Source organism: Staurois parvus, unplaced genomic scaffold (assembly GCF_062004578.1).
Source record: "Staurois parvus isolate SC_StPar_1 unplaced genomic scaffold, SC_StPar_1.0 ptg001044l, whole genome shotgun sequence".
In the NCBI taxonomy this organism is placed as follows: domain Eukaryota; kingdom Metazoa; phylum Chordata; class Amphibia; order Anura; family Ranidae; genus Staurois; species Staurois parvus.
Genome location: NW_028318840.1, coordinates 933,267 through 956,575, shown reverse-complemented (window position 1 = coordinate 956,575; position 23,309 = coordinate 933,267). Strand labels below are relative to the sequence as shown.

Below are 23,309 nucleotides of genomic sequence, written 5' to 3'. Positions count from 1 at the left end.
AGCAAGGTCAGCAGCGGATGAAGTGCCATTCTAACCATTTCCATAAACATGACTTGTTCAAGCAGGTGACCGAGCCAAGAGATGCTTCTCCGACGATACAAGGACACATGCATGCAACGCCTCCGCTGCCTTCATTCATTGGTCTTTTATTTACAGGATCATTTCATTTTTCGGCAGTTTGATTTGGGTGAAATAGTAAAATTATTAGGAATCGAATGTCAATGTAAAATTCATTTTTTTTTTACTGAACAGTTGTCAGACAGTGGGCTTATGATAGTGACTAGGTGCCATTTTTTGGACACCTGAAAATGACACCTATGTGGATTTGTTGGACATCCGATTTCAATAGCTTCTCATTAATATGGAGTTGCCTTTTTCCCCCTCTTAGTAGCCGTAACAGCCTCCACTCTTCCACAAGATTTTGGACCTTGTCTGTAGGAGTTTGTGGCTATTCAGCCAAAAGAACATTCATGAGGTCAGTTACTGATGTTGGATGAGAAGACCTGGCTCATAGTCAGCATTCTAATTTTTTAAAATTTTTAAAATTTTTAGGGTTTAAGTCATGGCTCTGTCCAGGACGCTCGAGTTCCTCCACAGCAAACTCATCAAACCATGACTTTGTGCATAGATGCAATCACACTGGAACATAAAAGGGTCTTCACCAAACTGTCACCACAACGTTGGAAGATCACAATTGCCCACAATGTCTCTGAATGCTGTATTATTAACCATACCCTTCACTGGAAACACCCAATCTCATTAATTTGGAAATTACTGACTTACTTTTGGCCATATACAGTATATGACAGGGGCGGACTGACCATTTGGAAACTCTATTTCATAGTCCCATTAGTCCAGCTATGACCAATGTAAGCATGACTTATACCTAAGGAACCACTGCAGAAAGTGACAATCACCGTAGCTGTTACTACATTAATTGATGCAATCTTCAGGGTTCTGTGCCAATTGGCTTCCACTCTGCATAGTGACTAGAGGGGGGTCACTTGCCATTCGCAAAGCCTTTTTTAAAGCGAAGTTCCAGTCTCCTAGCCAACATTGCATTAATAGCATTGCAGGGATCATTGTAATTCCTCATAAGCAGAATGGATAATGTTGCCCATGTACACATTGTAACTACTTACAAACTGCTTATTTTTCTTTTGTCCCCCTCAAGTCTGGCTGCAGCCATGCAGGATTTGGGCAGCTGAATCTGGACTGGCTTCATTTCCTGGATTTCGTGGAGCTGGCTGCCCAGCAGGGGTGGACTGACCATTTGGAAACTCAGGCACTGCCCGAGGGCCCGGGTCAGTAGGGGGCCCCATGAGATGCCCCTGGTACCTTTTTCATAGGCTTTTTTGAGTTTGGGCAAGGACACAGGGCCCCATGATCCCCTATTGCCTGTGGGCCCCATGAGTTATCAGTCTGCCCCTGGTATATGAAGAGAGAAGTGCAAATGATTAAGGTAAAAAGTAGCCACATAGGACTTCCTAGCTTACCATCTATTACATCTTCATGGTGGAAACCTCAATGGAGGTGCTCAAGGAGGTGACCAAGCCTAGAGTTGCTCATTTATTGCCCATTTATTGAAAAGGGTCATTTTATGTTTGAGCAGAGTTGTGGAGGTGAAATAGCCAAGTCATTTAGAATCAAAGGCTAATTAGAATTGCCTCTTTTTGTAGAAGTTGATAACAGGCTGTTGGTAGTGGGTGCCACTGTTTTCATCCTCCATCTACATGTATCATCATTGCTTCTGCCTCTGGGATGCAAAGATATGGGGTCTGATTCAGGCTTACTTGTAATAGATTCTGTCCAGCCTGGCACTGCTAAAACCGAACTCCATGTATGACCTCTATTTCATAGTCCCATTAGTCCAGCTATGACCAATGTAAGCATGACTTATACCTAAGGAACCACTGCAGAAAGTGACAATCACCATAGCTGTTACTACAGTAATCGATGCAAAATTCAGGGTTCTGTGCCAATTGGCTTCCACTCTGCATAGTGACTAGAGGGGGGTCAAAGCCTTTTTTAAAGCGGAGTTCCAGTCTCCTAACCAACATTGCATTAATAGCATTGCAGGGATCATTGTAATTCCTCATAAGCAGAATGGATAATGTTTCTCATGTACACATTGTAACTACTTACAAACTGCTTATTTTTATTTTGTCCCCCTTGAGTCTGGCTGCAGCCGTGCAGGATTTGGGCAGCTGAAGCTGGCCTGGCTTCATTTCCTGGATTTTGTGGAGCTGGCTGCCCAGCAGGGGCGGACTGACCATTTGGAAACTCAAGCACTGCCCCTGGTGCCTTTTTCATAAGCTTTTTTGAGTTTGGGCAAGGACACAGGGGCCCCATGATCCCCTATTGCCCGGGGGCCCCATGAGTTGTCAGTCCGACCCTGCTACCCAGCATGCACCCCGGGATCTCACGCATGAGCAGTAATGACACTGCGAGGCACGCTTTGCGTACCCGCATTAAATGCACATAGACTCCTGGGAACAATGACATAGATATCCCAGGATTCAACGGGCAAGGCTGATGACGCCATCGCCTAGGCGGCCCCAACCGGAAGTCATGGAGAACATTACTAAAAAAGGTACTTTCTGCGGGAAATTTCTACATTTCAGTATCCATATCTTGATTCACTAGCGGTGTACATTACAATGTGGGTAATTCCTAAAAATGACTGGAACGCCGCTTTAAGGACTACAAGGCATTAGAGATGAGCACAACGAAAAAAAGTGTTTTGTTTTGCATTCATTCTTTAAGTCAATCATTTCGTTCATCGTGGTCATTATGTTAGAATCATACCTTTTCAGAACTTGTTTTGTATATTCAGATTAGTTTTGTATATTCTTTGTTCCGAACTGATTCATGTTTTCAGAAGTTATTTTGGAAGATTCAAATTCATTTGTTATGTCCTTTTGGCAACTTCAATGTTTTGCAACTTCAGAGGTTTGTTAGAGAACATTAGTGAACAAACAGCATCATGAAGTCTAAGGAACACACCAAACAGGTCAGGGATAAAGTTGTGGAGAAGTTTAAAGCAGAGTTAGGTTATAAAAAATCTCCTAAGCTTTGAACATCTCACAGAGCACTGTTCAATCCATCATCCGAAAATGGAAAGAGTATGGCACAACTGCAAATCTACCAAGACATGGCCGTCCACCTAAATTGACAGGCCGGGCAAGGAGAGCATTCATCAGAGAAGCAGCCAAGAGGCCCATGGGAACTCTGGAGGAGCTGCAGAGATCCACAGCTCAGGTGGGAGAATCTGTCCACAGGACAACTATTAGTCGTGCACTCCACAAATCTGGCCTTTATGGAAGAGTGGCAAGAAGAAATCTATTTTTGAATGGCAGCCATAAGAATCCCCATTTGCAGTTTGTGAGAAGCCATGTGAGGGACACAGCAAACATGTGGAAGAAGAGGCTCTGTTCAGATGAGACTAAAATTTAACTTTTTGGCCTAAAGCAAAATGCTATGTGTGGGGGAAAACGAACACTGACTGCACATCACTCTGAACACACCATTCCCACTGTGAAACATAGTGGTGGCAGCATCATGTTTTGGGGATGGTTTTCTTCAGCAGGGACAGGGAAGCTGGTCAGAGTTGATGGGAAGATGGATGGAGCCAAATACAGGGTAATCTTAGAAGAAAACCTGTTAGAGTCTGCAAAAGACTGGAGACTGAGCCGGAGGTTCACCTTCTAACAGGACAACGATCCGAAACATCCAGCCAGAGATACAATGGAATGGTTTAGATCAAAGCATCTTCATGTGTTAGAATGGCCTAGTCAAAGGCTTTCTTGTGCATCATCTTTAGAAGAGGCTTCCTTCTGGGACGACAGCCATGGAGACCAATTTGATGCAGTGTGCGGTGTATGGTCTGAGCACTGACAGGCTGACCCCCCACCCCTTCAACCTCTGCAGCAATGCTGGCAGCACTCATACATCTATTTCCCAAAGACAACCACTGAGCACGTGCACTCAACTCCTTTGGTGGACCATGGTGGGGCCTGTTCTGAGTGGAACCTGTCCTGTTAAACCACTCTATTGTCTTGGCCACCGTGCTGCAGCTCAGTTTCAGGATCTTGGCAATCTTCTTATAGCCTAGGCCATCTTTATCTAGAGCAACAATTCTTTTTTTCAGATCCTCAAAGAGTTCTTTGCCATGAAGTGCCATGTTGAACTTCCAGTGACCAGTATGAGAGAGTGAGAGCGGTAACACCATATTTAACAAACCAGCTCCCAATTCACACCTGAGACCTTGTAACACTAACAAGTCACATGACATTGGGGAGGGAAAATGGCTAATTGGGCCCAATTTGGACATTTTCACTTAGGGGTGGACTCACTTTTGTTGCCAGCGGTTTAGACATTAATGGCTGTGTGTTGAGTTATTTGGAGGGGACAGCAAATTTACATGTTATACAAGCTGTACATTGTAGCAAAGTGTCATTTCTTCAGTGTTGTCACATGAAAAGATAGAATCAAAGATTTACAAAAATGTTAGGGGTGGACTCACTTCTGTGAGATACTGTATGTGTGTACAGTGGGGATCGAAAGTTTGGGCACCCCAGCTAAAAATTTGTATTAATGTGCATAAAGAAGCCAAGGAAAGATGGAAAAATCTCCAAAAGGCATCAAATTACAGATTAGACAAGATATTAACTCTGCAGGGTGCCCAAACTTTTGCAGACGCCATTTTTTTTGTTTTCTGTTATTTTAAAAGTGTAAATGATGGAAATAAAATCTAACTTTTGTTGACATATTAGAAGAATGTCTAATCTGTAATTTGATGCCTTTTGGAGATTTTTCCATCTTTCCTTGGCTTCTTTATGCACATTAATACAAATTTTTAGCTGGGGTGCCCAAACTTTCGATCCCCACTGTATGTCTATATAATTATTTGTTGTCTTTAAAAAAATACAAAATTGAAACTCTACAAAATATTGTAATAAAGAATACACTGGACACATTCAAACATTTTTTTTTAAAGTTAAATGTATTTCATGATCACATGGTACAGCAGAAGAGATAAGGATGCATAGTATCACATTATGCATAGTCACCGAAGTTACAATTTGTGTAAAAATGATATTCGTACAGCAAACATTTTACAACCACCATTCAGAGAACGTGGAGCTAAAGAAAAAAAAATCCGAGAGGCACCAACAGACACATAAAAACGTATTCTTGAAATCTGTCAGTGGAGGTGCGTTTGGTGGTTTGGGTTTGCTCCAGTATTTATGAAGGAGGAGAATAATTGATGTACAGGATTTCAGAGTTTTATTTACTGTTTTGCAGCGTCGTCACTGTGTGTCCAGCGGTGCAAAATAATCGGAATGTACAATAGATACGGCAATTCTAGCACTATACAATTCTATGTACATACATAGATCAGTAACAGGCGTGTTCAGGTACCAAGGAGAAATTGTAAAGAAAAAAAAATACAAATTACTTTAGTGGAATACCACGTGGCTGGCTGCGGGTACAAAAAATATATATACTTTGTTTCTAGAAGTCTAAAAAAAGTTGAAATGAAAATCATTGTATGAACTTAGGCTAGGTTCTCACCTATGCAGTTTGCGTTTGATCCGTTTGTGCAGTGCTTTTTGCGGTGCACTTTGCGTTTTTGCACGTTTTTGCCTGCACCAACTGGCTTTGTAAACCCAATTATTACCTTGTAAAAGTAGCAGTGAGCTGTGGGAGGAGCCCAGCAGGCCACACCCACTACAGGTTGCTTGTAAAAAAAAAAACTACAGGAAGGGGCTGAGACTAGACCAGTCACCCTGCACAAGGAGAGAGCAGAGCTGTGGGTGGGGTACAGCAGGCTCCACCTACTACAGGCTGCCTGTAGATAACTATGGAAGGGGGCGGAGACAAGACCAGTCACCCTGCAAAAAGGAGAGAGAGCAGCAGTGTGCGGTCTTTGTCCCAGGAAGGAACAGTCTCACACTGGATTGCTGCACAGATCTGGAAGAAATACACAAGGATTTCTGAAATTCAAGGAAGAATATACATGACTCTTGCATATAGAGGATATTTGATTATCCCGGAGTTCAGCTTTACAGTGGAAATCAAAAATTAAATATGTGATGCAGTCCATGGCATTAACACAATACTTTTTTTTTCTGAATCATCCCCAATAACATAGTTTTAGGACTCATTATCCTGCCAGTAGATCTGTGTTTTTTTTTTTTTTTCACTTCCTGTAACAAGGTGACAACGCTCTTCATTTTGCAGGGAGATTGCACAGCTACCTTGTCACCTTGTAGCAGTCTTGGATGGACATATAGCCCCCTGAAATTGTTGCTCTTGTTGCCATGGGGAGGCTCTAGGGGTCTCCAAACTATGGCCCTCCAGGTGTTGAGGAACTGCAAGACGGTGAAAAGGAGTCTTTCTGCTACTATATGATAAGTACTATAAGTCCCATGAGGCCTTGCAAGACTTTGCCACAGGCAAGACTCCCAGAGGCAGATGCATGATGGGACTTCTAGTACTTTAACAGATGTAGGGCCATAGTTTGGAGACCCTGCTCTAGACCAGCCATTCCCAGCCAGGGTTATGTGGAACCCTAGGGTTCCTCCAGAGGTTGCTAGAGGTTCCTTGATCAATGGATTATTGATCTCCCATCTGATGGTGCCTGCATGGTTCCAGGTCCAGCGCCACATAGCAGAGGTAGCAGAAAGACACCAATGATCCTTTTCCCCATCTGTAGGGATGGAATTCTGACCAGTACCATAAGAGTGTCAATGTCAACAACCACCAATGTAACGGTGGCATTCTTCCCACTGTCCCCTGATAAATTCATTTGAACAGGGGTTCCCGAAGACCCGAAATTTAATTAAAGGGTTCCTTTGGGGTGACAAAGTTTGAGAAAGACTGATATAGACTTCTGGAAAGTGCAGGCTCAGGGCCTTTCATCAACCTCATGAGTTACTGACCTGAAACAAGCAAGCCATCAGTCAGAAAAGACTAAACGTCTTTGTTCATGCTTAAGACAAACCATAAATGATTAAATTTTATTGCCTGCAAGAAAGCAAATTGCTCAGTTCCCCCCCCATCAACACAATCAATGTGTTAGATTTTGAAAGGAAAAAAAAATAAAATAAAATACAGGTCATTTGCGGTTTAACATTGGATCACTACGGGAGAACATGCTTAAAGACTTGCGCGGACTGTGATCCGTATTTGTTTATGTCTTGTTATGCCTTTCATATCTCAATAAAAATTTCTTGAAAAAAAAAAAAAAAAAAAACATTGGATCACTAGTGTTCCAAACTTGAGCTCTATTTATATTAAGAATTGGACTGGGATTTAAATGGTTCAGTAACATGCAGATATAAAGAGGAGTGTCCAGGAAATTATGGGAATGAAGTTCCTACGCTCAAGAAAGTCTGTGTGAAGGGAGAAGCTGGCCAAGGTCACTTGGGGTGGGGTGCAAGGTATACGTTAGAACACTGATCAGCTGCATTCCAGCCCTGTCAGAATCGAGATATTCTTTTTTGTGACACCCTCTTCAAGTGCCTCATATTAAGAAAAATGCATGCAAGTTTGTAACAGAAGTATGGGATAAAATGTGTGAAATTGGGTAAAAGTGCATCAGAAACTTTGGAAATGGTGAGGAAAGCCTATGGATGTGGATATCATCTTCTGCACCAGTGTACCGATGGCACAAGGCCTTCAAGGAAGGACGAGAAGGTGTTGAAGTTGAACAACAATCAGGACGCCCCTCTTCATCAAAAAAGGAACAAAGTATGGATACTGTGAGGTCTGTTCTCAACCATGACCAACAACTCACAATCAGAATGATTGCAGAGGAGACATAAATTACCAAGTCAATTGTTCATGAAATCGTGCCTCAGGACTTGAACATGTAATAAGTGTGTGCAAAACTCATCAACTGATCAGAAGCAACACCCTCAACTTGTTTGCCAAGACCTGTTGTTCTTTAGAAAGAGATCCTGATTTATTGACTCGAGTGATCACGGGAGATGAATCCTGGGTGTCTGAGTACAGTCCGGAGATGAAGAAATAAAGATCAGAATGGCACACACCCATGTCACCTCGCTCCAAGAAAGCTTGAATGAGCAAATCAAAAGTCAAATCAATGGCTATTGTTTTTATTTTTTTTATTCACATGGACTTGTCCATAAGGAATTTGTACCTACTTGTCAAACTGTGAATCATATATTTTACCTGGTCGCTTGGGACAAAGAGTTTTTTGTCCTGAGATTGTCTCAACTTGCATCCTACATCAGGACAATGCACAGAATCACAGTAGTTTGGCTGTCAGAGAGTTTTTGGCTGAAATATCATGATGCTTCTCCATCCATCCTATGGCCCGGCTTGACTCCTTAACTTTTTCATATTCCCAAAGATGAAGAAAGGTTTGAAAGGACACCATTTTGGTAATATGGATAACGTGCAAAGAGGCACTACACAGGCTCTGAACGCCATGCCACTTGAAGACTTCCGGAGTTTCAATGAAGGATGGAAAAATCACTGGGAGCGTTGTGTACACTCACAAGGTGCATATGTTAAAGGAGACAATGTTCAATTGTAAGATTTTTCAATAAAATAATTCTTAAATGATCATTCTCATTACTTTCTGGACAAACATATGTGTCGGGCTGTGGAGTGCCGTTCATTCTGAAAAAAAGGCACACGTGCCGTAGCCCAACGCCATGGAATAATTGATGTGTTGTAGTGTGTTGTTTATGGTGCAGATGCGCTCTTGTGGGCTGAGGCTGGTTGAGAGGTTATTCAAAATGAATGGGCCTCCTTAATGTAACATGCCACCATTCTTAAAAATGCAAGTGTTGACATGTTGACATGTAAATTGGAAGCTAACAGTAGTCCCATTTAAAAGGACTGTAGTGTTGAAATGTTTTTTTAGTTTCTCCAAGCAACTTTATCAGTTCCAGTGACTGTCAGGAACATACCCAAGTATATCCTCACAGGTATCCAATCCTATGTCCAGATGTTAATTGTCCTAGACCAGGATTGAAGGTATCAGAAGTTGTGGAACCACTTTGTGACTCCAATCCTATTCTTGGACAGTCAACAGCTGTCTTGACATATTCCATGGTGGTTGGATTAAGGTGTCTGTGTGACCTGTGCGGAAATAAGTGTTGGGGTATCTTCTGGACACTCATGAGAATTAAAGTGGCTTGGGGAAGTTATGAAACATCTTCAACCTCACAGAACAAGTCCAGTTGACTGTGACTAACTACTATTAGGTATACCATGACCTGGATAAATGAGAACCTTCAGACATTTAAACAGGAACAGTATTTGTGAAAAATAATTCTAAGCAGGGGCGGACTGACAACTCATGGGGCCCCCGGGCAATAGGGGATCATGGGGCCCCTGTGTCCTTGCCAAAACTCAAAAAAGCCTATGGAAAAGGTACCAGGGGCATCTCATGGGGCCCCCTACTGACCCCGGGCTCTCGGGCAGTGCCCGAGTTTCCAAATGGTCAGTCCACCCCTGATTCTAAGTATAGCTCTAGTTTAATTTATCCTGTGTGGATACTGTCCTAAAGACTATATAGACATTGAGAATAAAATGTCTGCTGGCTTATACATTTTTGTCTTTGAGGGTGACATAAAATTGAGGAAAGTGCTCAAATTGTTGGAACAAACAGTGCCTGCCCTACCAAACTATATTCCCAGGACTGCTGATTCTTCAAAAGACAAAGAACTTTATAAATCAAGGCACAAACATAGTACAATAAAATGGGTCAGTATTTTCAGCTGTTCATGTTACCAGTAGGGTCTGCTGGCACAATGTACATACCATCTTAGATATGTTATGTCCCTTGTGTTGCCATTTAAAAAGCTTTCTGTCTTGGAGAACATCTGCAGTGGTCACATACTGCCCACAGGCATACATCTGTTTCCTTATCCATCCATGGTTGGCCATTAATCATCTGCCCCAGTGACTTTCATGTCACCATATCACCAATGTCACTTGTCAATAATTGCTTGTGTGTGTGAGCCCTCAGCAGTAGTAGAAAAAGCAACAGGTGGCCAAATCTGGGTTCTTTCAACATCTTAAAACAAACAAACACGATAAACTGCTTCTCTAGCTAAAATGTTTCTTTTTAGTTTTGGCTAAAGTAGGAAATGAACTTCTGTCAGGTTCTCATTGTTGTCAGTGTTCCCTCTGAGGAGATTTACCCCTGTTTGTACGTGTGATTGTTGTTCCGAGACAGAAAGTCTTGGGAGATCCAACATTTCATGTCTGAAGAATTTGCATTTCTGGTGCAAGAGAGAATCACCCTCACTTTGGAGAGATTTCTCTCATATACTGTTGTGTTTTTGGGACAGGGGAAATATCTTTAGGACCTTCATCCAGACGCTTGTAGGCCCTTTAAAAAATAATCTAGAGTGGGTGACTGGGGACAAAGAGAAGGCAAATTTATTTAATACCTTCTTCAGCTCTGTATATACAAAGGAGTATGGGGGAGCTCTTGTCCACAATGGGCATGGTATTGACACAGCTCCAGATGATCCACATTGGCTCACAACTGATATGATCCAAAAATACTTAGACAGAATAAAGGCGAATAAAGCACCTGGACCGGATGGCATACACCCACGGGTCCTTAAAGAATTGAGCTCTGTCATTTCAAAGCCATTGTTTCTCATTTTTAGGGACTCTTTAATGACTGCCATAGTACCACTGGACTGGTGTAAGGCCAATGTGGTGCCAATAATTAAAAAGGGGTCAAAATCTTTACCATTTGATTATAGACCTGTTAGTTTAACTTCTATAGTTGGGAAGATACTGGAGAGTTTAATTAAAGAAGACATAGATGAGTTCTTGCTGGGAAAAAAATATTTTAAGCAACAGACAGCATGGATTCAAAGAAGACAGAAGTTGTCAAACAAATCTGATTTCTTTTTATGAGGGGGTGAGCAAAACCTTGGACAGAGGGGTGGCGGTGGACGTGGTATACTTGGACAGAGGGGTAGCGGTGGACGTGGTATACTTGGACAGAGGGGTGGTGGTGGACGTGGTATACTTGGACAGAGGGGTAGCGGTGGACGTGGTATACTTGGACAGAGGGGTAGCGGTGGACGTGGTATACTTGGACAGAGGGGTGGTGGTGGACGTGGTATACTTGGACAGAGGGGTGACGGTGGACATGGTATACTTGGACAGAGGGGTGGCGGTGGATGAGGTATACTTGGATTTTGCAAAAGCGTTTAACACAGTTCCCCACACACGGCTAATGTGTAAGGTAAAGTCTACAGGCTTGGAAAAATCCAAATGTAAATGGATAGAAAACTGGCTAAAAGATCGTATTCAAAGAGTAGTGGTTAATGATTCATACTCTGAATGGTCTAGGGGTGTCAGTGGTGTACCCCAAGGTTCAGTGTTATTAGTGGTGTACCACAAGGTTCAGGGTTATTAGTGGTGTACCCCAAGGTTCAGTGTTGGGACTCTTACTTTTTAATATATTTATAAACAATATAGGGTCTGGGATTATAAATCTCATTTCAGTCTTTGCAGATGACACCAAGCTGTGCCGTAGAGTAACGTCATTACAGGATGTCTCCAACTTACAAATCAACCTCAATGCTCTGTGTAATTGGGCAACTATGTGGCAAATGAGGTTTAATGTTTATAAATGTAAGGTTCTGCACTTGGGGGATAAGAATATGCATGCATCATACATACTAGGGGGTACAACTGGGGGAATCAATGGTGGAGAAGGATCTGGGAGTTCTGGTAGATCACCAGCTTAATAATGACATGTAATGCCAAGCTGTGGTTTCTAAAGCGAGCAAAATCCTCTCTTGTATTAAAAGAGGTATAGACTCCAGAGAGAGAGATATAATTTCCCCCGAAACACATCATTAGTAAGACCTCATCTGGAATATGCAGTTCAGTTGTGGGCACCAATTCACAAAAAGAACATTGGGGAACTGGAGAAAGTACAGTAAAAGGCAAACAAACTGATAAGGGGGGATATGATCTCCATGTATAATACATAAGGGGGGATATGATCTCCATGTATAATACATAAGGGGGGATATGATCACCATGTATAATACATAAGGGGGATATGATCTCCATGTATAACACATAAGGGGGATATGATCTCCATGTATAATACATAAGGGGGGATATGATCTCCATGTATAATACATAAGGGGGGATATGATCTCCATGTATAATACATAAGGGGGGATATGATCACCATGTATAATACATAAGGGGGGATATGATCTCCATGTATAATACATAAGGGGGATATGATCTCCATGTATAATACATAAGGGGGGATATGATCACCATGTATAATACATAAGGGGGGATATGATCTCCATGTATAATACATCAGTGGTTCATATAGAGAACTCGGTGTAGAGATATTCACCCTGAGGTCATCACAGAGGACAAGGGGGCACTCTTTACGTCTGGAGGAAAATAAATTTAATCTCCAAACACGGAAAGGTTTCTTCACAATAAGAGCTGTGAAAATGTGGAATAGACTCTCTCAAGAGTTGGTTCTGGCCAGCTCAGTGGATTGCTTCAAAAAAGTCCTGGATTGTTTCTTAGATACAAAGAATTTACTGTAACTGGATATAACATTTATAAGTAAAGTTGATCCAGGGAATATCTGATTGCCTCTCGGGGGATCAGGAAGGAATTTGTTTCCCAGCATGAGCAAATTGGATCAGGCTTTGCTGGGGGTTTTTTTTGCCTTCCTCTGGATCAACTGTGGGTGTAGGATTATAACTTTTTTTTCTATGGTTGAACTGGTTGGACTTTTGTCTTTTTTCAGCCAGACTAACTATTTGACATTGCAAAAAATAAATAAATAAATAAAAAGAATGAAAAAGACAGATTCTATCCCTTCCCTACACTACACAAAAAAGAGCAAAATGTTTTCATAGGCAATATCTTTAAAGCTGAACTTGCACTACATGCAAGGTCCACCATTTACCTTTGCCCCCTCCCCTTGTTGGAATGCTTGAAATAAAGGCATAAACAGGACCTGTAGGGTAAAAAAAAGATAATATATTCACCTTTCCATGGTGCAGGGTGTGCCTCATCATCTTCCTTCAATGACACAGGGAATGCTGGGTACTCCAAGAAGACACTGCAGCACATTGCTGGGGCTTCTTCTCAGTGAGATTTGGAGTACTCTAGATTCCTCAGATCTTGCCAGATGGAGGATGACATCACTCTTGCCTAAGTGCTGTGAGTGGAAGCCTGGGAAAGGTAAGTACACTATTTTTTTATTTTCTCTTTTACAGGTGTTTTTTTTGTTTTTTTTTCTGACAGTATCTAATGGAAAATGGGGTCGAATGTAAATTATGGCCCTACTCTTGAGGTACAAGGTCTGCTTTAAAATTGGATACCATTTCCTTTTTTTTTTCGTGAACCTATTAGGACTCAGGCAGACAAGAAATGAGAATGGGGATGTAAAGCAACAGAAAACACTGCTTTATTTCATACAAAATGCAATGTGAGCGCACAATTGGTAAATAAGGGATGTTGGAGTCATGGTGGGGATTCCTGGATCTCAATGGATTTGGAGCAGTTGTCCCCTTAGCAAGCTTTTGTTATTTATGAGAAGCATTGATGACCCTTTTACTTCAAAGTAACTCCAGTTTAAATATACTCGTCCTGGTTTCAGGCAGAAAGTGGGCAAGTTTGCGTACCTCTCCCACCATGGCGTATCAGCTGGATTAGAATCACTGTTGGTCAACTGGTTAACAGTGTTCTGTGGCTACCACTGATTGGAGCTTCTTGGTTTTTTTTTTCATTCAAACATTGTCCAGCCTTAGACTGGCCATACATGGCTCAAATTTCAGTCAATTCATTCTGATAAGGCCACAATTCAGGTCGTGGGTGGCCCTGTCAGCACCACCTGGCTTGCAAACGTGAACTAAAAATCAAAGTAAGATGTTGTTTAGAAAAGCGCCACACCCTTAATTAATACAGCAGCAACTCCAACCCAAAAATGTTATATCATCTTGGTCAAAATAAAGTCAACTATAGGAATGCGCTCAAGACACAAAAACTCCAAAAAACTGTGCATACATCAATATAAAATCAAACAAAACATTTCAAAAATGAAGACGGCCCCGTGAGGACGTCATGGTGACGAAACGCGTAGGGCGTGGATAGCTGAATGCAGACGTTGTGACACTTCTCCTGTGTCTGTTGGAGATGATCCGCGATGAGCGGTACAAGTGATACCATACCTATGCGTGTGATGCTGGTGTCGGCTTAGACACCTTGTTTGTAAGTGCGTTTTCAAATTAAACTATGTTTTGGTTTTAAAAACTCGCTGCACTATTATTCCTTCTTTTCTGCCTTTTCCCAAATGTCTATGGAGAATCGTATAGCGATCTAGGAGAGAGAGGTGTGGAGAGCTATTTCAGGATTATCTGGAACCAATCTGTAATATAAAGTGGCGGTTACTTCCATCCTAAAAAAAAGTCAATACTGCAGAACATTGCACCTTATATTTGGATTTTTGAAGACTCCCAGAGCAATAGCGTTGTTGCTGGTCTGTGAATTGATCAGCATATAGCTCTGGTGAGTCACCCAATTTTATTTGGTGGTGGATTGCACTTGGTGGTTTCAAATTAAAATTTTGGGACTTTGGACTTTTACATATTAATTTGAACACTTGATTTATTTATTCATTTTTTAAATGTTTTGTTTGATTTTATATTGATGTATGCACAGTTTTTTTGGAGTTTTTGTGTCTTGAGCGCATTCCTATAGTTGAATTTAAAAATCGAAGTAGCCAGGTTGAAAATTGTCAGCTGAACAGAGACGGTATCCCATCGGATGCAGTCACTGTTTGGGTATTCAGGTAGCCTCATGTGGTGGCTGCTTGTATACAATAGCCGGCAGCAGAGATTCATCCATCCGTGCTGTTAGGTGTAGATGGAGAAACCTACTGTATGTGTGTATGGCTATCCCTAGAAATGCAATGACTTTCCAAGGTTAGGCTGTCCATGCGAGGTGTTGGCCGCACTGAAGGACAATGTAGTTCTGAAGTCCAGCTGGAACATGTCTAAGGCTACGATCATGATGTCTTTACCCAAGAACGACCACTTCCTTCATGCATTTCACCACGTGTAAAGGAAGTGGTGATTGTTAAGTGGATGCATCATAGTCTTAGCTACTTTGTGGATGTTCTAATAAAATAATCTGGAAAAGCAGAGATTGGATTGTATCTCTTATTCATCCATTTTCCTCAATGATGAATGAAGATGGGCTCTTATTGGGCAGGCACCCTATTAGACCATAGAGGTCTGGAGTGGTGCTCTGGAATTCAGAATGTTTCAATGTTTCAATTAAGCTAACGCTAAACCACATGGATGGAGGAATGTTCGATGTCCGCTATTATATTCAAGGTATGGAATACCCAAATAGTGACTGCATCTGATTGGATACAGTCACTGTTCAGCCAAAAATGTTCCACCTGGCTCCTTTAATTTTTCACTTGAAATTGGTGGAGTCAGGTAGTGTTGATAGGGCTACCCGCAGCTTGAATTTTGGCAAGGAGCCCTGTATGGCTAAGCTTAGGAAAGCCAACCCTTCAGATGGTGCTAGCCAGATCATCTAAAACAGTGGATTGATGGCACTGGTCTCTGATAAACTCTTCCACTTTCTCTCTGAAAATGGACAACTCTGGTACATTTAGATCAACAAATGGAGACATTTACATATACATTTCAGAAAATCCTAGATGCCTTTTGCAATCTATATTTACTATACAAACCAGTTACCCGTAAATGTTAGCGCAAGTTCATCCCTAGACATAAAGCATGCAAGTATACGAGAGCTAATTGCAGCATAAGAGGAAAAAACAGGTAATGTTATCCTTAAGAAGGGAGAATCAAATAAAATGTGTTTTATAATACCAATATAAATTCAATTATCTTCTCAAATCTTACATAAACATAGCAATAAGATAAGCAATACATTTCTAAAAAATAATCTTGTAAAAAGTACAATATTGTAAGTGCAGAATTTAAAAATACAATTTTTTTAATCAAACACAAGTAAAAATGTTTCCTTCGTCTGTGATATTAATTGGTTAGCTTTGGTCGTGCGCAGTGCTGGAGAGACTATATTCTGCAGTGATGTAGTGAACATTAAAACTACATTGTGAGCTGATCAAAGGCTAAGGCCACCTTTTTTGATAAATTTGGTAATTTTAGGCCAGGCAGTCAAATAATCAACTTTTTAGTTGGTATTTATTACTTCTGTTGTTTTGGCTTCTACGGGATGTTGAAGTATGAATTTTTGGACAGCAGGAACCTTTTCTGGTTGTCTTCCTACAGTTGTGCACAATTAACAGTCTACAGAATGTTCCCATAAAAAACAAAGCTGCTTATCTGCAAACATTTCCTTGGTAACTGTAGCTTGAGGTTCTTCTATAGGATGTCCCAGTGGTCTCCAAACTGTGGCCCTCCTCTTGTCTTTATCTGAGCCTTGGGGCACCATTCTTCCCACTGATCCTACATCTCCCAGTGACACCAATAGTTAGTGACCATTCCTTTCATTGAGAGCAATGATGAGGAGCCATCCTTTCCACTGGCACCAACAGTGGGGCATTTTTTTCCCCCTGCTGACATCAGTGGTGGGGCATTATTCCTCCGAATAACACCAACAGTGGGGCACTATTGCTCCAATTGCCACCAACATTGTGGCCCTCATTCTATAATTGACACCAATGATGGGGCACTATTCTTCCCACTGACGTAAATGATGAGGAACCATTCCTTCCACTGGTACCAACAGTGGGGCATATTTCCTTCTACTGACGGTACCAATGGGGCACTATTCCTCTTACTAATACCAATGATGAATCACTATTCCTTTTTTATTGGCAACAGGTGCTAAGTAATTGTTGTTTTACTTTCACTGACCACTATGCCTGACACATTGTTTACTCCTCCTGACTCCGAAACATTTTCTACTCCCAATGACCACAGTCAAACCTTCCTAAAGTCTGAAGAACAGTAAACTGGCTCTTGTTTGAGAAAGTTTGGAGCCCCCTGGGATGCCTCATGACAATTTATTCTACTTAGTAACCTTTCTACCTTTAATATGATCTTTGTTTTCTAGGCTTGGCGACACCAATGGCCACCACTTTTTTTCTTATGTACTCCTGAGACATGCAACTCCAGAAACATGTAGCTCACACAGAGACAATCCAGGGTTTACAGCTTCCATTATTTTGCAAATTATCAGAAAAGGTACAACATGGTCAACGTGCATTAGATTTATGATTAATCCATAGTGAAGTGAATCAATGTTGTATCATTTCTGATATTTTACATAATTAAAGAAGCTCCAGTTCTGTCTTGTGGAGATACCATTTGTGCAGCTGAACAAGGACTCTGTGAGTCTCAGGGCCCATTTACACTAGATGTGGGCCAAAAGAGTGCTGGGGGCCTCTCCCGATGTCACACAGACCTGGCTCACTTTTATCTAGCAGTCAACAGGTCAATAAGTGTTTTTTTTTTTCAGCCAGCAGTTGCATTGGGGGCCCCATGTCTCCCACTAGAGCAATACATCTTTTTTAAATAAAGTCTGTCTTGTCACAAAATTCATAACTGAAGTCGGCCTATAGCTGTTTTTCCTGGGGGAGCCATTGACTATCATAGGCTGGTGACATTGACCCGAGTCAGTTTTAAGCTGAGCTGCTGAAAGGACTTATTTACAAAAGGTGTCACTAATGGTAAAAAATATTTCAAACACCATTTTAGTTGAGGTCTGATTCTGATTTCTAATTGGTTGTTTTTAAAAAGGGAATTTAAATTGTTCTTAGAATTTGATTTTCTCGGGGCGATGTGGACCGAGAAGACAATAAATGCTTTTGAAAAAGTTAATTATTTTTCCACCTTTTCAAATATGTCAAAATATGGATTAACATTTTATAGGTGACATAGTAAAATATCTGTTATTAACCTAGACATGGTCCTTTTGGGGGCGTAAAGATCTCTGACCCAAAGCTCTGAGCAGGTCATCAGAGCAACATTCCAAAAATGGACAAATTTCAATTCCTGGTCCACCAGTCTGTAGATCTGCACTGAGATCCAGTCTGTTCTGTGGAAATCTCCGGTCATCATGAAGATCCAAAGACATGCAGTGACCACAGATAAAGACTTTGTCGGGGAATGAATGGCAAGATTTTAGATCTTCATTTACATGTAAGAGAACCCTGAAATTCAAGGGTATTTTTTTTCAAGACTATATTTTGCATACAACTATAGCCTGTAGGTTGGGCATCTCATTCATTGGTCATGGCTTTCTGACCACTTCCAGCACTGTCCCAGTGCAACAGTCTCATTGGTACTTGCTGATGCTCCTCTCTGAAACTGTAGAATCCGAGACGTGCATGGAGCAAATGTCAATAAGTATTGACATCTGCAGTGCCCATCACAGAGTGACTAATATGTCAGAAGGCATTACAGGCTGTGCTCCAAAGCAGGGAGGTTGGAGGCTAAACATGGACAATGTGTACTGTGAAGCCTTTGTACATCTCTGTTGACCATGTTGTCTCAGAAAGCCTCAGTGGATGGGAGTTATACATGTGAGCACTCATTTTAACTGAACAGTATAGATTTGCTGTATTTTTTTGTGAGTTACATGAAGTTTTCAAGACTGGATATGAGTGTAGTTTTGGTGGTCACTGCTTCGGCATTTTTCCTAAGTTTTCTTAGATGCCTTGTCTAGTTTGATGGTTCCTTTTTATGTTACACATGATATTTTTACAGACCCATACAATTCATTTTTTAAGAATTAATAAAGGAGTAAACAGATTATTTGACCGAGGTAAGCAAATGCTACATAGGCAGCACATCACAAGTACCTTTTACATTTAAAGCAGGCACACACATTATACTCTATGGCAATCATATTCAACCTCATTTATCAAAAGTGTCCGATAGAAGAATGGTCTGTATAGCCATTCTCATTCTCCTTTTCAGGAACAGTAAAAGGGTGACTCTCAATGGTCTCTGCAAAAAGAATCTGCCATTTGGTCATTCCATACACTGATTATATTTATGAAAACTCAACCCATGTCTGGAGTTCTGTTCAGTTGCACTTTGATGACTATTTCTCAACATTTCCTACCACTTTGATCAATGGTGTTTCAAAGTATACAAGTTATTAACTATTTTTTTTTTAGTTGGTCAGTTCAATCAACTCCAGTTGAATGTTTAGTTAATTCAATGGTAATTGTTACCTGTAGCAAGCAGTCTTTTTTCCTATATTACATAAGGATCATTTGGGCACTATGAGCAAGAACTTCTTTCTTCATCATGAAGCCCAATGAACTGCCACTAAAGCAGGTCCATTGGTTGCTTTGAACAAGAAGAACATTATCTCAGTTATGAATTGGCCAGACATGCCAGACCTGTTTATGAATGTATAGATGTGAGGATCTGAATATTTTTGTTATTGAAGTTTCATATTGTCAAAGACAAATTCAGTTGATAGACCTTACTGGATTTAGTTAGGCCCTTTTCACCAAGAAAGGCAAAAGGAGCACCACACCAATGATTGTACAGTCAAAATATGGTTTTTAACATTAGCAAAAGTTAACATTTTATTTTATCCTAATATGAAATAATTAAAAAAAATCCTAATGGACTCTACAATCATTGAATGTGGTGTTCTTTTTGCTTCCTCAATATCTGGATCCTACCCAGGGTGCCTTCCCTGAAGGGCTCTGTTTGATGAGAACAGCAAAACGAAAGCTGGATAGATCTATAAACTGATTTTGTCTATGATGATATGGGACTTTAACAACAAGAAGATCCAGCACCTTACATCCATACATCTGAAAACCGGTCCAACAAATCCATGTCTGGTGGAGATGAAGCTCTTTTCTTTCCATAGTAGCCTGTAGGTAGATGCAGTCTACTTTCTCCACTGCATGTGGACCTCAACCACAGCAGCACTGCAGGAGGGGAGGAAGTCAAGAGGAACATGGCTCTTCTATGGTTTCCTGGGTCACTGGGAAGCTGTCCAGTTGGATGCTGCTACTACATGTGACTCTGGTGGCCATCTTGGATCAAGAAGACTCAATTTAAGACCCTGGCTCCTGAGTTTGCTGCACATTCTGCGTGTGGATAGGGTAGGAACAGGTTACCTGTCAGGGACAGTGGATAGTGGTAGGGAAAGGTTACAGATGAGTACGGAAAGGATAGGGACATGCCGCTCTTCCTGGAATACTCCCATTTGGGTACAGACTGGCCAATGCCTAGTCCACCTCTCAAGACAAACGTTGTAGGCACACCCAATACTTGCTCCTCTATACATCACTGTTTCATCTGAGAATGATCCCAGTTGGGGGCCTTCCTGCCGGGCTGTTTGTGAAGTTTGAAATTTGACTTTAATACAAATTCTGTTTCCTGCAACTGTGTGTTCCCTGCCACCGCACAATGCAGCACCTCCACACAAACCAATGGACCTGTACCTAAAGGCTGTTCATTAGGCTCCATGTTAAAGAAGGGTGTTCTTGCTGGTCATGACACTCAAACGGTCCATTTATTTTCAGTGTAGTAATGCAGACCTTCTTTTTGTTATTGCTGAAAAGGAGAATGGGCAACATCTGGGTGCTATTTGGTATCACAGACAGATCTGATCAAACACTTACACCTAATAATCAGCAAGGGTGTCATTGCAGTTTCATAGTTAGCATGTTAGGTTAAAAGCCCATTTCTACAACTACAATGGGACATTAAATAAAAACAGTAAAAATTTTAAGTAGCACTTATCTGCACAATAAAAACACTAGTGTGACTGAGGCGAGAGGCCCTCTGACGTGTGCAATATCTGCGTAGACGAGAACATGAAATATGCAAGTTTCTGCCGCCATTTACAAGTAACAGTGCCTCAAATTTACCATAATATCTTGTTTTTTACATGAATATATCTTTATCTATAAATTCTCAGCTACATTCGTGCACATAGGTAATTTCAGTATGGAAAGGAGAACTCCATAGAATGATAATGAGGTTTTGTAAGAAGTTTGCATACAGTTTTCGGATGCATGCTGGCAGTAGCTCCAAAGTCTCTGACACTGAGAAGCTTAAGGTTGGACAAAATAATGGAAACACCTAAGTCTGTTTAGAAGTAAAGCACCGAATAAGGACTGTGGTCCTTCTGTTTGAAGCATATATGTGTTTTTTTTTTTTTAGACCAGGTCACAGAGTAGCAAGTTTTGCAGCAATTCTGGAGGCTTTCTATCCCTTCTAAAGGGTTTTGACTTGCAACTAATATTCCTCTGTGGTTTGGCATAAGCTATCTTTGAGATGGTTCCTCCTGATAAATGTTGTATCTGTATTTTGAGCACCATTTGTCTTCTTTGGAACTCTGTTAATTGTCTCATGTTTCTCTCAAAACTTGTCCAATAAAGTTAGTTTTTATGACCTTATTCAATAAAAAAGTTAAGTTAATTTAAAAGGTAATCAACCAGAAATGAGGTTAGCCAATGATGGATTCCACTTGGCTACTGTGGGTTGCTGCACTTAAAAAGGACAATGTCACCTTGGCCATCTTTCCCCAACTCACTTAGGCTAGGTTCACACATATGCAGGTTGTGTTTGAGCTGTTTCTGCATTGCGTTGCGTTTTGCACTTTTGCACTTGCATTTTTGCCGCTTTTTGCTTTTTTTCTTTTTTTTTTCTCTTGTTGCTAGGCAGATTTAAAATGTAAAATGCATGAAACATGCATCAAAAATGAGGCAAAAACGTAATACATGCATTTCTGCAGCATTTCCATTGAAGTCTATAGAACCAAAAACGGAACTTAATGCATTAAAAAAAATCCTGACCCTTTCCAAAAAAGCGCACCAGGTGAAAACGCGGAGATGTGAACATGTCCCATAGGTAATCATGTGAAATGGACTGTACTGCATTTCGGAAAAACGCAAAATGCTGCAGAAAACGCTTGCGTGTGAACCTAGGGTTATACTTGCCTTGCTTTCCACTCCTTCCTCCATCACAGCCAGCAACACTACCCGGTACGTATGGGTTTGGGAGTGCATTTGCCCTGTCCTGTGATAATGTTGGAGACTAGTAACCAATGTCTAGACCCCAGCAGTGTTACATGACCAAGGGAGTAACGTCACAACCTCAACAAGCTGATGTTAGCACTAGTTGCAAGGAAGGCGCATAGGCGAGTAAAGAAAGGTCAAGTGGGCATGGGCAAGGTGACAGTACCTCTTTGATAATGGGCACTCATTATTGATTAAGGCCATCAGTTACTTACCAGTATAAGTCCTCTATCATATGGTGTTTGCTTTATTTTGTCCACCCCATGTACTCACTAAGACATCCCCTGTACTGGGGCGGACTGACCATTTGGAAACTCGGGCACTGCCTGAGGCCCGGGGTCAGTAGGGGGCCCCATGAGATGCCCCTGGTACCTTTTTCATAGGCTTTTTTGAGTTTGGGCAAGGACACAGGGGCCCCATGATCCCCTATTGCCCAGGGGCCCCATGAGTTCTCAGTCCGCCCCTGCCCCTGTACTCACTAAGTGCAATACGTTTTGATGTGTTAAGTAAATAACCCTATAACCACCAATCGGACTTCAGTTTAGAGACGCTACCTAAAATATGAAGTCTGAGCAGCCGTTATGATTTGCTATTACACAGGATCAAAGCCATTTGCCTTTCCTTTAAATTAATTTCTAACTGCTGTAAACTGACTCGGAGCTCTCAGTGCAGGGACTTCTACTACTTCCAAAAAAAATGACCAAGCAAAGCTACAAGAAGCTAATACAGTGCAACGTGTACCAGCCATATCCTTACTGGAGTTCCCCTTTAAACCAGGCACTGGAACCGGCAGCACTCAGCCCCTGAGGAACCCCAAACCACAGCAGCAGGCAGGCTGGGACTTGTAGTTCCTGAGGGACAAAGTTCTGCCCTTCACCTTATATAACCACAACCTCTAACACTGTTTACAAGAGTTTTTTTTTTCTTTTTTTCCTTTAACTCATTTCATTTGACAGAAGCGCCAGACGCAGCGTCCCTTGGAGAGTTTTTAAAGAAATTAAAAGTCGCCTCTTCCTCTGTTTTTGCCAGTTTTTTGTTCCCCAAGTGCGAGTTGTAGTACTTTGGCCAATCGCTGATGTTCCTTTATACGTCCGTAAAGGGCGCAGCGCCAAATTCTTTGTTGGTGTTCTTCGACTCATGTAGCAAGCGGTCTGCCGTGGTGCCTCGAACGTGACCTTTCCAGAGCAGGTAGGCGGTTATCTGAAATTTATAAAATAGAAGAGACTGTGTTAGTTGACGAGTG

General features: G+C 41.4%; 1 protein-coding gene across 1 annotated transcript in view; it reads right to left on the bottom strand.

Annotated features, from left to right (window-relative positions):
- Positions 1 to 13,449: 13,449 nt before the first annotated feature.
- LOC149440955 (protein diaphanous homolog 2-like) overlaps positions 13,450 to 23,309 on the bottom strand; it is a 371,719-nt gene continuing 361,859 nt past the window's right edge. Inside the window, exon 4 of the mRNA XM_089657933.1 lies at positions 13,450 to 23,266. Within this exon, the coding sequence (XP_089514059.1) occupies positions 23,202 to 23,266 (65 nt within the window). The 3' untranslated portion in view covers positions 13,450 to 23,201. The remainder of the gene's footprint in view (positions 23,267 to 23,309) is intronic.